A 17099-nucleotide genomic window follows, 5' to 3' on the forward strand; every position below is an offset into this window, starting at 1 on the left:
GAAGATGAGCAAAATGGATCCGCTTAGAGCCGACGGACACCACCACCATGAGGAGCTTCACCTCCTCTGCCGCCACCCCGGTCCGCGATCGCCCACAGTCATGCTACCCGAGCGGCCATGGTTTCCTGCGCCCATCCGAGCCACGCAATCCGCCCACGATCAACATGACTCCCACTGCCAGGGCTGCTGCCCCGCCATGAGACCACCCCGAAGCTACCAAAGGCCACGACTTTGCCCAGATCCGCAACCCCAACCACCTCCAGAATTACCGGTGGCAAACCTGCCTCGAGAAGGGCCGCGACCACATTGACCGGGGGAAGGGGAAGGCGGAGAAGTGGCCCATGGCAACGACCGACTCCCGTGTTGGCTCCAGCCCTCCCCCCCGAACCATGTTCCGCCCCCGCGTCGAAGGCCTGAAACACTGGGAGGCACCGACCGCCGCCAGATGCCAGAGAGGGAGGGTTGTCGAGCTGTCACCGCCGCCTAGAGTCGCCACAAGGGAAATCCTCCCGAGCCGAGCGCCGCCACCCAGCTGCGAGGGCCCAACTAGGTGGGAGTAGCCCACCACCTCTGCTGTCGCACCCCCCCCCCCCACCGGAGAACCATGGCGAGAGGGCCGCCCGCGACCCAGTCAACCATGACCCGCGGCGCCAAGGCACTGTCGAAAGTACCATCGCCGACGCCACCACCGGCCCGCACCACCACCATGCAGCCCATCGCCCGTCGACACGCCACCAACCCGCACCACCACTCATCATATTGATCATGATCAGTGGGTATAAATAAGTGATTAACAATCTGATCATAATTATCTTCCACCAATTGAACCAACAAGCATCAACTACAAGATGTAGTCGACACTACTAACACCCCGAGTACCAATTTGAGGTTTGATACAAAGATTGAACACAAAGGATGAAATAGGGTTTGAAGATGAGATGGTGTTGATGATCCCCATGATGAAAGGAATATTGGCGATGATGTAGGCTTCGATTTTCCCCACCCAGAGGAAAGTTTCCCAGACAGAATTGCTCCGTGAGAGCAAAAGTGCTCCTCCTTTGTTCTGCCTCGCAAACGGCGGCGAAAAGTCCCAAAACTTTTTCGTTATTTTTTCTAGGGAAAATGGGATTTTATGGCCAAAGGGCATTGAAAGGAGAACCACCAGGGCCCCACATGGACACATAGCGCGGCCAGGGGGTAGGCCACACCACCTGTCCATGTGGCTAGCTAGTGTGTCCCCTCTCGCATACCTTTGCTCCATAATTCTTCATATATTCCAAAATAATTCCTCAAAAATCCATGCTTCGTTTTGAGCTCCGGAGAATTGCTTTCTCTTCTGTTGATTTTTAGGTTCAGAATTCCAACTGTTGGCAATCCCCCTCTCTTGGTATAACTTGCATTTTGAGAGAGAGAAAGGCATTAGAATTGCACATAATGTGAAATATATCATTGAAATAAGATAATTTACAGTAGGAAATAATGGTGCAAAATGGATGTATCAGCGCGATGTCTTGTGCTGGGGTGGCGGCGGTGCTCGGGTCACAGGGAGCGGATAATGGTGGCTGGCCGTGCGGTGGATCGCTTCCCTGGTCGTGTTGGGGTGACCACTCTCTTCCTTCGCCTTCAATGTTCGTTCCAAGGTGGTTGTCGGGTGGCAGTGAGGTTGGCATGGTTGTATCGGGCGACCGCAACCTCACCTCGTCCATAGTTGACCCGACGTGGTTTCCCTTATTCATATTTGAATGGTTTGGTGGTGATCCATATCCGATCAGCCCGGGTGGTGGAGGCTACAGATTGTGCTGCAGCGACCTCCTGGGGCTCCACGATGGTAATGGTCATTGAAAGGTCTTCGGGAGGATTCATCTCTTCAGATTCGATGGTGGGATATAATGGTGAGATGCAAACTATGGACAAAGGCTTGATATAGATCGTGCAAAAGTGGTGGCAACAACACATGAGTAACTTCTATGGTACTACGTGCACCCAGTCTTGAGCTTCGGGGTGAAAGCCTTGGTGTGACCCAATTGGTTATGCATGGCAATGGCAACATTTTTTGCATCGTTTTCTTGTTGAAGGTATTGCTCGGAAAACCTAGACTCTAGCCTTGGTGATTGGATCTGGTGACGATGGCGTTTGAGCGCTTGTTTTGTTTCTGAAGGCATTGTTGTTGAAGAATTTTGTCATCTATGTGATGTCATAAAATGGTTGGTGAGGATATGGTAATTGTTGTAGTTTGCCGATCGCATATATGATTGCTAGGCTGTTTTTCTTTTTCTCTCCCCTACACAGCTTTGGTCTTGTAAGACTTGCTAGTTGCCGACGTGGCTTTATGTGTGTGTTGGGGTTGGTTGTGTCCATCTTATTTATGCAAAGGTCGGATGTATGTTGATGATGTTTGTATTCTCTTGATGCTTCATTTTAAGACAATAAAATCCACCCTTTACGAGAAAAATCTAATATCGTATATCTTAACACATTTTTTATAAAGTTCTTTTTAGCAAAGAGTATCAAATCCATTATAAAGATTTGCCGGAAATACAAAACACCTCAAACATAAAAATTACATCGAGGCCCATGGACCATCGAACGACCATTGCCGCCGCCAGAACGAGCCGCCGACGAGCCGCTATCGCCGCTCCCATACCGGAGCCGGCCTGACCTTGTCGATGACAGCCGGAAAGTCTTCGTGCACGTGCCCCTAAGGACCAGTGCCCCGGAGTTGTAGTCGTCGTCGTTGAATCCTTGAATAGATATGAAGAAATTGACATGAAATATCATACTTGCGTATGCACGGAAACCCTAACCTCGCCACCCCGAGGAGCTGGCAAGAATCTATACCGGAGCTCCATCTAATCCGTCCCAACGGATAAATTTGAGGAGGATGGGAGCCCGAAAGACCAACTCGAAGAAGAAGCGTCGTCATCCGTCCAAAAACCACCCCTAGGAGGACTAAAACACTACCTATCTACTAGCCGGATTCGGGGCACCAGAAATCCCCTCCCCGCCACCGGCCGCTGGAGCGACAGGCGGAGGGGAGGCGAATCCACCGACTCGCCAGTGGACGTTGAGGGGAGGAAGAGTTTTCCTAGCCGCCTTGCGGAAGGGGAAAGGAAAGCTACACAAGCCACGCCAACTTGACACAAAGAACCCGTTTTTCTATGAATTTGAACAAACTTAAGCAAATTTAACTTAAGACAATCTAAAATTTTAATTATTTTGAAACTGAGGGTGTAATATTAGGAGTGTGATGCAAATACAGATGACTAGTTTGATCTAAACAGCTGTAAAAAAAGGTCTGACCATAGAAAAGCAAATAGTGAACAAGTTATTGCCGCCGACCCTTACCGTTGGGTGATGACGATGTGACGCAGATCACGGCCGTTCAAGCCAAACATAGTTAGACCTAATACAATACTTCCTCCGTTTTTATTTACTCTGCATATTAGAGTTGATTGAAGTCAAACTTCGTAGAGTTTGACCAAGTTTATAGAAAATAATATAAACATTTGCCCATAACAAATCTATATGATGTGAAAGTACATTCAGTATAAATTCAATGGTGTTGATATGTTATTGTATATGTTCATATTTTTGTTTATAAAGTTCATCAAAGTTTATAAAGCTTGACTTTGACCAAAGCTAATACGTGGACTAAATAAAAACGGAAGGAGTACAAGATGTTTAAAGAAAATGCTTAGAGAAATATTCTTAAGCATCCACTTTTTTTGTAGAAGCTAGTCGTTTAAAGAACTTAATTTATTTTATCAAGCATCTTTCATTATACATGGCTTGAAAGATGCCCATTTAACTCTGACGCAAACCCAATGTTGACAATGCAAAGTCGCGTCTGCTGGCTCTCGATTATAAGATCTGTGCCGAGTCAAATTTTACAAACTTTGACCAAATTTGTATTAAAAATATCAATATTTACAATATCAAATATACATAATATGAAACTCCATTGCATAATGAATCTAAAGACGTTCATTTGGTAGTGCAAATACTGGTATTTTTTCTAAAAGTTTAGTCAAAATAGAGATACTTAAAATTCAGATAAAAGCTATATGGAGACTAAAAAGTAACGGAGGTACTCCCTCTGTTCCATATTACTTTTTTTTTACGGGTGCTGTTCCATATTACTTGTATCTAAAATGGATGTATCTAAATGTATTTCAGTGCTAGATACATTTGTTTGAGCGATGACTAATATAGAACGGAGGGAACATGATTACCAACAAGTCAGCGCCAATTTCAGTATCCCGCCCCTGTGCCGCTCGTCACACGTGGAACGGCTCCAGCGAGCCGTCGACCAAGCCTGCGCCGCAGCTCCCGTCTTCACAGTCATCGTCGTCCTCCCCGCATCCGTTCAGCCACGTGAGGTTCTTGGGGTCCTCCCGCAGCAGCATGGCGTCGTACCGCGTGCTCGGGAACGCGTCGGGCGCGGCGGCCGCGACCGCGACCTTGTTGTCTTTCCCAGCCGTGGACCGCCGGCGGCCCCTGGCGTCCGAGACCGTGGCCGCGGACCCTAGGTGGCTTCCGGACGCTGCGGATCGGACGCTCCGCTGCTGGGCGCCCTCCTTCACCGTGAGCTTCCGAGAGTCGCTCTTCGCGAGACAACGGCGCGTGCTCGCGGCGGATGAGCCGAACCCCACGGTTCGACGGGGTGCGGCCTTCTCGTCGTGGATCTTTCGGCCGTCGACACCGCTGCTTGATAATCTTTTGCTGGCTAGCAAGTCCCCTCTCGGCGCGCTCCGGGAGGCAGCGGTCGCCAGGGATGTGGCCGTGCCGTTGCCGTGGCTCCTCTGCTTCACGGTCGCCGGCACGGGTCGCGTCTTGACCATACTGGGCGGCACGGCATGAGCCGTTGACACTGCATCATGACTCAGCTGGCCCGCGAACCTCGAACGTGCCACGGCGTTGGCGCCACGTCTGGTCAGCGCCGGTCGCTCTGACGCCGCTCTGGTAGTTGACTTGGGGCTGGAGGCGCCGGTCGTGGGAGCGCGTGGCCGCGACGACGACGATCCCTTGGGTTGGCTGGCACCACCGGAGCCGGAGGACAGCCGTCGTCCGTGTGTTTTATCCTGGGGAGGGGGCCGACAGGCGGCAGCAGCGGCTGGCGGGCGGGGGCTCGTCGCCGGCGTCGATTTCCCGGACGCGCTGCTCGTGGCTTTGAACGACGAGGAAGACGCCGACGACAGAGTCCTCCTGACGTGCGGTGGGCGACCCGAGGATGCGAGCTCCGACGTGTTGAGCGACGAGCTGCTCCCCTTGTCCCGGCGTGCCCGGGAGAGCTGCACCATGAATGACCGCTAAGCTTTAATCTGCTCACTACGTCAAGAAAAACTGGAAACGCGGACGGACGGACACACGTACCGGCGAGTTGCTCTTGGCGTTCGACGCCGATGTGGCCCTTGTTAGTCGGCTCAGCGCCGGGGAGCACGAGAGAGGCGTCGCCGGAGGAGTCAGGAGCCTACGAACAACGATGAGCCGCAACAATGTCAGAGAAATAGGTACTGGTAGCACGATGTTTCGCCATGGGCAGCTGATCTGAATGCCATCCACCATCATGAGAGCGTTTTATCTTTACCAGTCATAGTCATGCTTCCCGACCTCCGCCCTGGGCTTCGTCTTTCCCGTCCGATCGGCGGCCCCTGCATTGCATTGCAGAAGCACTCCTTGCATCAGCATCAGAAGCAGCAAGGAGGGCGCTGGAGATAATTCAGGAACAGGCACTTACACTCGTCGGTTTGGCCGGAGAGGGCGGAGAAGAACTCGATGCTCTCGTCCTTGGCTGCGGCTCTCCCGCCGCGGTGGCGCAGCAGTAGCTGCACCGCCGCAGCGGATGCCGACGCCTTCTTCGTCGTCCTCAGATGCGGATCACAGGGGAGCCTGCTGCTCATTTTGTTTGCTTGCTTTCTTCTGTTCTCTCTGAGGTGTTTGTTGCAACGGACAATTCCTGGCCGTGTTGCCGCGATGAGCACAATTGACTGATATGACAGGGGAAGGGGGAGCTCGTGATGCAGCTGTTCTACTAGTCTTTCTGCTGCACTGTCTAACCAGGTCACAAACTGTTTTCGGCTTTTAAATAAATAAAACTCCACTACAGAGGTCAACCCGTTATGAATCCATCCTACTCGAATTTGCATTTCTCTTCCCATTTCAGAGTGCATTATTATTTGTCCTGGAAATGTCCTTCATACTCAAGACTCACCAGACGTGCAAAGCACCCAAGATTCCCGAAAATAAATAAATAATACTAATATATACTCCCTCCGTTCCGATTTACTTGTCGTGGTTTTAGTTCAAATTTGAACTAAAACCACGACGAGTAAATCCGAACGGAGGGAGTAGTACCGTAAAGAGACGCACTGATCAAAATGAGAAGAGCACTTCGAATAACCAAGCGCATATGCAAACACAATTGACACATTTATCATACGAAATTGAAGAACATTTATTTATTTTCAGAATCAACACGTTTATTACTAATTCAGGGGAACAAAATGATGGATACTTTGATTCAGTAATGAGCCCCTCTCCCCCTAAAAGAGAGCACAACTCATTATTATTGTTGATAACCATATGTGAACCATTTTCTACACACTGAACAATCGGTACAGCCGCCCTGGTACGTGACCCATAAGTCCAAAAATGTACATACAGTATCTGTACTGTAACAACAGACAACGTACCACATCATTACGGCTGCACACCAGAAACCGAACTGCCTCTCTACAGTTGTAAACACACAGGTTTTGATACTATGAACATTGGACACCAAAAGAAGGTGGCACACACATGGCATAAAATGCAACTAATTCCCAAACCATTCGAAGCAACGGCAGAGGCCCCAGCAAAACCTCGAAGGGTAGTTCCGGACGAAAACATCCCTTCCATATCCAACGACATAGAAGATAAAAGATCGCTTACGGTGCGACATAGTGACATGGGTTACGGGCACGACCGAGATGATGTGTCTCTCCGAAATGACTATTGCGGATGGTGGAACTGGCAGCCGGTTAGCAACAACCTCCGAGGACAACTGGTTGAGTGGGTATGAATCGGCAAAGAAAGCAGGAGTGCATTGGTATGCCTGTATGTTGCATAGTTGCATCCCTTGCGCTCTGTGGAAAACTTCGTCAGGGACCGAACCAGTTTCTGCTGTTGCACTAACTTTTCTCGCTGTAAGCGTCTCCCTGGAAACAAAAGAAATTGCAAGTCAGACCAAGAGAGAACGGGGCACTCAAACAACTATGCAATGTAGTCCTTTCTTCTTCAGTTACCAAAGCAGTGCCAATAGTAGCTTGTCAATTATGGTGTCAATATTATCACAAACCATAAACCCTTGCTTACTGAGGAAAACAATTGTACAAGACTACTCAGTATATCTCATGATTTTCTGGTACATACTGCCCTACTGGTTTGCTGATAAATAAATAAAATGGTATAATAAAAAAACTAAAAGGTACGAGTTAGTTTTGCAATTACGACTCACTGGAGGTTTTTATCTTAGACGCTTTACTAGATATGAGTGCATTCAGCGAAGAATAAAATATTACTAAACTACTACTAAAGAAAACATATAACCTGTCAAGAAAGTACTCCCTCCGTTCCATAATTCTTGTCATGGTTTAGTTTAAATTTGAACTAAAACAATGACAAGAATTATGAAATGGAGGGAGTATATTTTATGTACAACAGTTTGCAGTAGAATAGGACTGAACTGAACGCAAAAATAAAGCATTGATTAATATCTCAAACGTTCATGAAAGCTTTTAAAACCAAACAGACTACTGAACTGCTATAACAGTTTTCCGTGATAGTTAACATTGTAGCAACATGATAGGTTCCACAAAGGCACTTACTAGTAACACATCTGTTTAAGTATATACATTAAATCTTTTGGTTCTCTATTCTGTGGTCACTTGTCTAAATAAAAACTGATGGACTATCTTCAGAAAAATATGAATTAAATTACCATCGAACGCGAGCAATGCTTTGTGTAAGAAGGGAACCGCAGCCATTACATGTCCGGCATGTTACTAGGCCACGGGATCCACATTCTCTGCAGGGCAACACTCCTTGACCATTGCACATCCAACATCTGTGACAAAGGATGACATACAAGCCTATCAATATCTGAAACAGAAACAGAAGTGGTATATGTGTTACCCTAGTTATGTACTTACTATGTTATGACAACAAAAGAGCTTCACTTATGGCACACTTGTATTCTGAGTTGAGGTGAATTACATATTGAAATACTCAATAAAGAGAAGCAGTGGAACTAACACTGAATCAGATTCATCTTGCTGAGCGAGTGAACCACTGCCATCACACACACTGCACTGAGTCATTTGATTTGCCATGTAAAACCCGTACTGCCGACCAGGATTGCAAGTAGGACATGGTACCTTTCCACGACCCTCGCAAGCTGTCAGAAACATGAGATCAGGGAAACTGAAATATTTTCAAAATCAGAAAGGCAGTGACGGATAAACTATGATATTTACTTTGCCAAAATTACAAAAGAAGATTAATGAGAAAAAAGAACACTGATTAAACGTGCCCTATGTTCTAACTCCTAACAACTTTAAAGTAAGCCAAGACTAGTTAGGGTTCCAGAATAAGCAGAAAATAAACATTTAATTAGAAGGAAGTTCACCCTGTTTATTTCTTCTAGTTAGAACTGAGAAGACACCATCTTGACTCCACAGCTATTGCAGTCAACAAGGATTAGTGGGAAAAGCTTATAGGCGGCAATATGATTAAGAAGCTTATATATTTTTTGACTTATATATCGAACATCACTCAACAAATCTATATGAATGCTTTAAAAAAAAACAAGTCTATATGGATCATGTCCATTTCTTTTCAACACATATAGATGAGCAAGGCGTCGCACTACTGGTCCATCAGATGAATGTTCCCATTAAAAGTATGAGTTAGGATAGTTGTCAGCTCCTATGTCATGTCTAGCGAAAAGTGTATTTATGGGTTTCTTTTTTCTAAAGGTTTTCTCCTAAATTGTGAACTTCCTATCATGAGGCAGCTTAAGATTCCAAACTGTATTTAAGTTGAATTGGCACTTATCGTACATGCTAAAAATAGTACAAGTGGACATTTTCAACTCTTATGTTATGATCTATGATCCCTAGATCATAACAGGGTAACTATGGCTGGGAAGATAGCCAAGACTGCCGCTTGGCTTGATTGGGGTGAGGTTAACCATAAATGGGGGAAAGGTACTCCAGGGGGAAGTTAGATAATTCGCACACGGTACCTAACTTCATACATGGCTGCCTGTCGGTTGGTACTCATAAAGTTGGAACTAGACAACACTGAACACTCTTACCTCTACTTATCTCAAACTGAAATCTAATCTCTAGGTAATCGACGATTTCCACTGCCACCTAGGCACATCTGGCCGGTTGTAGGGCCCAAGGCCACATCCCTGACTTCTACTTAACATAACACATAAGAGGGGGGAAAGGTAAAATCATGATATAGGGCCTCGGAAAACAATTTGAAAATTTTGGTCGATGCATATATTTAGATTGTAATGCCTAAAAGGATATCTGAACAATGTAAAATGCAAAGGCAAAACACAAGATGCACCATAGTTGGAGACTACAAAATAGAAGTTATTTTCTTACAAGAACAAAAGAAAGATATTATGGGCAAAGCTCTATACTAAACTTATGCTTAAGTAAATTAAAGTCACCAAGTAAAAAGGCAAAACGAATGTTCTATTACGGCTAAAACAATTGAAAGCAAATTACGTGTGACTACATGATGTTCTGTTAAATGAATGCCATACCTGAGCACTTCTCAGTAACTTGTGAATGAGGAATCTTGACCCTTACTTCTTTCTCCGGTACAAAGAGCGGAGGAAACTCGGACCTCAAATCTAGTTCCCACACACCAAGGACAGGACCCTTGTCTCTCCCATCTACTTCCCCACCATGATAGGGTTCCCTTTCAAATATGGTGTCTCTTTGCTCGATGAAGGTTTCCAAGGTTCCAACGTATACATCGCAGCAGTCCTTGATGGATGTAATCTTCCATGTACGAGCAGGCCGGCTGCCCCAACAGCATCGGTGTCCAACATGTTCGATCAGCATCTGCCGGACCTCCACCTCATCCAGTACACCCCTATCAGAAAATTCCAACATTTAGAAAAAATGTGAAAGTTTAACATTCATGACTATGGACCGTGTCTGCTCGCTAATTATCACTCGGCAACACAACCATTAGACAATTTTGACAAGAAGCAGCAGGCTCACCTCCTGACGCCCTGAGCAGGCTGGTAATCACCGCCGTACGGGTACGGCCCTTGAGAACCAATCGCCAAACCTTTACGGTGTAGAATGAACGCCCTTAGCTGTGATAATTACAATGGGGCAAAATGGTACAGTGGAAATGAGGAAGTAGCAGCGAGGATTACCATGCGTATGCGGAGTGGCAGCTGGTGAGGGGGATGGGGGGAGGACGGCGCTGTGGATGGACGGTGGGTAGACGGCGTCGTGGTGAGGATTGGGCGCCGGGGGGTAGTAGTTGGGGGAGGAGAAGGAGGCGGCGGACTCGACCTCGGCAGCGCCGACCTCCTCCCACCCTCCTCCGCCATCGCGCAGCGCCCACGAGCTGCTCCGCCCCACGTGCTGGTGCTCCGCCGCTGAAACGAGATTCACACCGTAATAAGGGACGAGATCGCAGAGCGGGGTCAGATGTGTGGTCAGTTGGTTCGATGGCGAATGGAGAAGAAACCTGGCGACGAAGGTGAGAGGAGAGGGCGCCGCGGCTCCTCCTCCTCCTCGCCGGCCCCGCGCTCCGCCTCCATGGTCATCGGTGCCGCCGATTCGGTTGGATCCGACGCAATGGGATTGGCCGCGAGCGGGAGGAAATGGCTGGGATAGTCATAGCCGCCAAGGAAGCAAGTCAAATCCTCCCTCCTTCCGCGAACTGCCTCCTCTTCTTCCCTGTCACATCAAATCGGTGCCCCAATTCGACGACGACGATAGAGATGATGAACTGATGAAGCTTCCTTGCTAGGGGGTACCACGTGACACATGTGAAAAGCAATTCAAATAATTCAAAACAAAAAGCAAGCTAGGAGCTTTCTCAGGGATCCAACACATTATATATCATCCTAAGCTGGTGAATATGAGAAGACCATTTTGAATAACCAAGAACGTATTCAAAGATAATTGACACATTTATATTGTGGAATTGAAGACGACTTATTTATTTTGAGAAACAGCACATTCAGTTCAGGGGAACCAATTATGGACAGTTGATATCAGATATCGGAGAGGATATTTATCTCATTATTATTACTCATAACAAAATGTGAATTATTTCCTACACATCAAACAATCGCTACAGTACCGCTGTACATGATCCACAAGCCCAAAATGTACATACAGAAGCTTCTGTACTGTAACACTACAGATAACGTTGCACATCTTTACTGTTACACACCAGAAATCACACTGCCTCTCCACAGTTACACACAGGTTTTGATAGTATGAACATTGGATACCAAAAGAAGGCGGCACACACATGAGCTAGTTCCCCAACCATTCGAAGCAACGGCAAAGGCCCCAGCAAAACTTCGAAGGATAGTCCCGTATGAAAACATCCCTGCCGTAGCCGACGACGTAGAAGCTAAAAGACCGCTTACGGTGAGACATTGTGACACGGGTTACGGGCACGACCGAGATGATGTGTCTCTCCGAAATGACTCTTGCGGATGGTGGAACTGGCAGCCGGCTAGCCACGATCTCCGACGAGAACTGGTTGAGTGGGTATGAATCAGCAAAGAAAGCAGGAGTGCATTGGTATGCCTGTATGTTGCATAGTTGCACCCCTTGCGCTCTGTGGAAAACTTCATCAGGGACCGAAGCAGCTCCTGTTGTTGCACTAACTTTTCTCGCTGTAAGCGTCTTCCTGGAAATAGAAAGAAATTACAAGTCAGACCAAAAGAAAAAGGGACCACACAGACACCTATGCAAAGTAGTCCCTTCAAAGTTCAAACCACTAAAACAACCATTAAAGATTAATTCTTCTTCGGTTATCAAAGCAGTATCAACATAGCTTGCCAATTATGGTGTGAATATTATCACAAACCATAAGCTCTTGATTAATGAGGGAAACAATTGCACAAGGCAGTATATCTCATGATTTTCTCATACATACTGCCCTACTGATTTGCTGATAAATAAAACATGTGGCATAAATAAAAAACTAAAAAGTGAAGACTCACTTAGTTCTGCAATTATGACTCCCTGGAGTTTATCTATTGAAGCTTTACTTACTACTCCCTCCGTTCCAAAATAGATGACTCAACTTTGTATAAAGTTAGTACAAAGTTGAGTCATCTATTTTGGAACGGAGGGAGTAGATAAGAGTGCATTCAGCAAAGGGAAGAGTAAAATATTATTACTAGTAGACTACTAAAGAAAGCATATAAACTGTCAAACATATTTTATGTACAACAGTTTGCAGTATATTAGGACTGAACCAAACACAAAAAATAAAGCATGGACTAAAATCTCGAATGTTCAGCAAAGCTTTTAAAACCATAACAGACTACTGAACTGTTATAACAGTTTTCCGTGATAGTTAGCATTGTAGCAACATGATAGGCTCCATGTAGGCATTTACTAGTAACACGTCTGTTTAAGTGTATACGGTCAAATCTTTTGGTTCTCTATTCTCTGGTTAACTATCTCAATAAAAACCGATGGACCATCTTTGGAAAAATATGAATTAAATTACCATCGAACATGAGCAGTGCTTTGTGCAAGAAGGGAACCACAGCCATTACATGTCTGGCATGTCACTAGGCCCCGGGATGCACATGCTATGCAGGGCAACATTCCTTGACCATTGCACATCCCACATCTGTGACAAAGGGAAACATACAAGCAGATCAATATCTGAAACAGAAATAAAAGTGGTATATGTGTTAGCCTAGTTATGTACCCCCTCCGTTCTAAATTACTCGTCGCAGAAATGGATGTATCTAAAACTAAAATACATCTAGATACATCCATACCTACAACAAGTAATTCGGAACGGAGGGAGTACTTGTGTATGTTATGACAATAAACGAGCTTCTTATGGCACACTTGTATTCTGAGTTGAGGTGAATTACGTATTGAAGAACTCAAAAAAAAAGGTGGAACTAACACTGAATCAGATCCATCTTGGTGAGCGAGCAAACCCCTGCCATGACATACACTGCACCGAGTCATTTGATTTGCCTTGTAAAACCCGTGCTGCTGACCAGCATTGCAAGTAGGACATGGTGCCTCTCCACGACCCTCGCAATCTGTCAGAAACATCAGATCAGAGAAATTGAGAACTTCTCAAAATCAGAAAGGCAATGACGGACAAACTATGATATTACCTTGCTAAAATATACATACTAGTATGAAAGAAGATTAATGAGAAAAAAGAACACTTGCTAAAGCTTTGCTAAGTCCTAATTCCCAACAACTTGAAAATGAGCCAAGACTAGTTAAGGTTCCAGTAATAAGCAGATTATAAATATTTAATTAGAAGGAAGTTCCCCTGTTTATTTCTTCTAGTTAGATTTGAGAACACAACATCTTGACTCTACAGCTATTGCAGCCAATAAGGATTAGTGGGCAAAGATTATAGGCGGCTACATGATATTAAGCAGTTTATATATTTTTTAGACTTATATTCTACATCACTCAACAAGTCTATATGGATCATATCCATTTCTTTTCAACACAATAGATGAGCAAAGGTAATATGTCACACTAGTGGTGCAAGAGATGAATGTTTCCCATTAGAAGTATGAGTTGGATAGTTGTCAGTTCCTATGTCATGTCTAACCAAAAGTGTATTTATGGGTTACTTTCTTCTAAAGGTTTTCTTTCAGATTGTGAAACCTCCCGTCGTGAGGTAGCTTAAGATTCCTAACTGTATTTGAGTTGAATTAGCACTTATAATACATGCTAAAAATAGTAAATAGGTACTTGTGACAGCCATACAAGTAGACGTTTTCAACTCGTATGTTATGATGATCATCATAACAGGGTAACTACAGCTGGGAAGATAGCCAAGACTGCCGCTCAGCTTGATTGGGCTGAGCTTAACCATACATGGGGAAAAGGAGCTCCAGGGAGAAGTTAGACAATTCACATTACTTGCATAGTTTGCACACAGTACCTAACTTTATATATATAGCTGGCTGGCGGTCGGGACTCATAAAGTTGGAACTAAACAACAGTGAACACTCTTGTCTCTATTTATCTCCAAGAAAATGAAATCTAATCTATCTCTAGCTAATTGACGATTTCCACTGCCACCTAGGCACATCTGGCCAACGGTAGGGCTCAAGGCCACACCCCTGACTTCTACTTGACATAACACATAACAGGGAAAAATAAAGGTAAAATCATGATATAGGACCTGGGACCTGGGTAAACAATTTGAAAAGTTTGATCGCTGCGAACATTTAGACTGCAATGCCTAAAAGGATCTCTGAACAATGTAAAATGCAAAGGCAACATAAAGGAAACACAAGATACAACATAGTTGAAGGAATTACTACAGAATAGAAGTTATTTTCTTACATGGAACAAAAGAAAGATATTAGGGCAAAGGTCTATATACTGAACTTTACTTACTAAAATAGGTACATAAAAATGTTATCCTCACCAAGTAAAAAGTCAAAACAAATGTTGTATTACGGCTACAACCTATGAAAGCCAATTATGTGTGACTACATGATCAGTTAAGTGAATGTCATACCTAAGCATTTTTCAGTAACTTCTGAATGAGGAATCTTGACCATTACTTCTTTCTCTGGTACAAAGAGCATTGGAAACTCGGACCTCAAATCTAGTTCCCACACACCAAGAACAGGACCCTTGTCTCTTCCATCTATTTTCCCACCATTGTAGGGTTCCTTCTTTAATATGGTGTCTCTTTCCTCGATAAAGGTTTCCAAGGTTCCAACATATACATTGCAGTCCTCGATGGATGTAATTTTCCATGTGCGAGCAGGCCGGCTTCCCCAACAACATCGATGTCCAACATGTTCAATTAGCAGATGCCGAATCTCCACCTCATCCAGTACATCCCTGTTGGAAAAATTCAATCATTCAGTTGAGTGATCTTATATGAAAAATTCAGTGGGGTGATAGACGATCCACCATCGTGTTTGAGGAAAACAAGCACAATTTGCAACAACATAACAGGACAGAAGGGAAATATTGCCTCTTCTTGACCATCCATACAAAATACAAGATAGAACATATGACCAGTCTAGTTACATCATTAAGCTCCAAACACTGACCAAATGAATATTGAGTTTGGAAGCTAAACTAAAAGGGTTACTGTTGTATTAGATCATGTCAATACTAAATATTCGGCCAATTTTAGCCAGGTCGTACCAGACCACAGCGAGCACCATGACTGATGTAGTAAATTCCTACAGCATTATTTTAGCTGAAGCCCAGTGCATAACAAGATGTGGAAGTTAACTTAGCAGCCAGGCTGACAACATTCATGACTACGGGACTGTGTCTGCTTGCTATATTATCACTCAGCAACACAGCCATTAAAACAATTTTGAGAAGAAGCGCTCACCTCGGGACGCCCTGAGAAGGCTGGTAATCACCACCGTACGGCCCTTGAGGAACAATCGCCAAACCTTGCGCTGTTGGAACCCGTTGTTTGTTAGCCACAAGTACAATGGGGCAAAACTGGTAGAAATGAAGAAGCGCCACCGAGGATTACCATGCGTATGCGGAGGAGTGGCAGCAGACGACGGGGACGGGGAGAGGACGGCGCTGTGGATCGACGGAGGGTAGACGACGGCGTCGTGGTGAGGATTGGGCGCCGAGGGGTAGTAGTTGGAGGAGGAGAAGGAGGCGGCGGACCTGACCTCGGCGGCGCTGACCTCCGCGCCCCCGCCCCCGCGCAGCGCCGACGAGCTGCTCCGCCCCAGGTGCTGGTACTGCTGCTGGTGCTCCGCCGCTGAAACGAAATCCACACCGTAATAAGGGACGAGATCAGATGTGCGGGGGGTCGGTGGGTTCGGTGGCAGAGGGAGAACCTGGCGACGGAGAGGGTGGGAGAAGGGGGCGCCGCGACTCCTCCTCCTCGCCGGCCTCGCGCTCCGCCCCCATGGTCATCGGACGGTGGCGCTCCGGTTGGATCCGCGGACTGGGATTGAGCTGGGCTCAGCTGGGCGGGGGGGATGGCTGGGATTATTATAACAGCCTGCGCATCAGCCTTAGCCGCGAAGGAAGCGAGTCAGGTCCTCCCTCCGGGAACTGACTCCTCCCTGTCTGTCACGTCAAATCACTGCCCCCGACGCGTCGACGGCGATGGAGACGACGCTCGGGCAGCCATCCTAGCTGGCACATCCGACTTTTTTTAGTAGGCACGTCGGACATTTTCAGACAGAAACATACGTGTGCTGAGAAAACAAAAGAAGCCCACGGGCCGTGTGGCGAGCCCAAGCCCGCGGCCGTGCCAGCCCATTCGCTGCCGCTGCCGCCGCGTGATGACACACCGGAGATCGCCGCCGCCGGCCGTACCAGCACGGCATCGGAGCCACCGCCTTGTTCGCGTGGTGCTCGCCGTCGCTGCACTGCTCCTGCCAGCGGCGTGTGGGGTCAGAGGCGGGAGGCGTAGTCCGTGGCCTCCGTGGGCTGCGCCGCCACCCGCGTCATGCTACTGTTTCTACCTTCGACATGCTCTTGTCATCGCAATCACCGGATAGTTTACAGCGAGGATTCTACCGCACCATGTGCTGAAGGTCAGTTATCTGCCTCATTATTTTTCCTGGATTACAGACACTTGGCGATCGTATCTTCATTCAGTGCATCGATCAGCTTATCCACACCTTTTTTTCCCTACTGCTCTCACTGTAAACTATCTTGCTTCAGTCAGTGCCTCCTCGGAATATTCAGAAATGATCTTAGATCTTCATGGGCGGAATCTGATTAAGTCATGTAGTTCTAGTTCTATCCCCTGCGCCTCATCCACTCTTTCCAACATCTGTCGATGAAAGTAATCACAGTGACACGCAACTAGGAGTGTGATGCAAA

The 17099-nt window shown here is 46.3% G+C and overlaps 3 protein-coding genes across 4 annotated transcripts; all 3 read right to left on the bottom strand.

The window, feature by feature from the left end:
* Nucleotides 1–2536: 2536 nt before the first annotated feature.
* Nucleotides 2537–6365, bottom strand: LOC147984011 (uncharacterized). The gene is made up of 4 exons (XM_087543269.1): nt 5738–6365; nt 5588–5651; nt 5374–5470; nt 2537–5291 (listed from the first exon to the last, which is right to left on the bottom strand). The coding sequence occupies exons 1-4, from the start codon at nt 6168–6170 to the stop codon at nt 4278–4280; spliced, it is 1608 nt and encodes a 535-aa protein (XP_087399395.1). The 5' UTR covers nt 6171–6365; the 3' UTR covers nt 2537–4277.
* A 268-nt stretch (nt 6366–6633) lies between these two features.
* LOC147984012 (uncharacterized) lies at nt 6634–11026 on the bottom strand. The gene is made up of 7 exons (XM_087543272.1): nt 10768–11026; nt 10448–10675; nt 10287–10356; nt 9821–10155; nt 8293–8434; nt 7979–8104; nt 6634–7196 (listed from the first exon to the last, which is right to left on the bottom strand). The coding sequence occupies exons 1-7, from the start codon at nt 10844–10846 to the stop codon at nt 6815–6817; spliced, it is 1362 nt and encodes a 453-aa protein (XP_087399398.1). The 5' UTR covers nt 10847–11026; the 3' UTR covers nt 6634–6814.
* Nucleotides 11027–11299: 273 nt separating this feature from the next.
* LOC125530298 (uncharacterized) lies at nt 11300–16398 on the bottom strand. 2 transcript variants are annotated; one of them, XM_087543271.1, is made up of 7 exons: nt 16100–16398; nt 15781–16020; nt 15631–15694; nt 14791–15122; nt 13195–13336; nt 12781–12906; nt 11300–11949 (listed from the first exon to the last, which is right to left on the bottom strand). In XM_087543271.1, exons 1-7 carry the CDS (start codon nt 16176–16178, stop codon nt 11568–11570), a joined length of 1365 nt encoding a protein of 454 aa, XP_087399397.1. In that variant the 5' UTR covers nt 16179–16398; the 3' UTR covers nt 11300–11567. The 2 variants fall into 2 exon arrangements, with proteins under 2 accessions (XP_087399397.1, XP_087399396.1); XM_087543270.1 differs by having other exon boundaries at nt 15631–15700.
* Nucleotides 16399–17099: the final 701 nt, after the last annotated feature.

This window comes from Triticum urartu, chromosome 2A (assembly GCF_056163025.1).
Source record: "Triticum urartu cultivar PI428250 chromosome 2A, HENAU_Tu73, whole genome shotgun sequence".
NCBI lineage: Eukaryota > Viridiplantae > Streptophyta > Magnoliopsida > Poales > Poaceae > Triticum > Triticum urartu.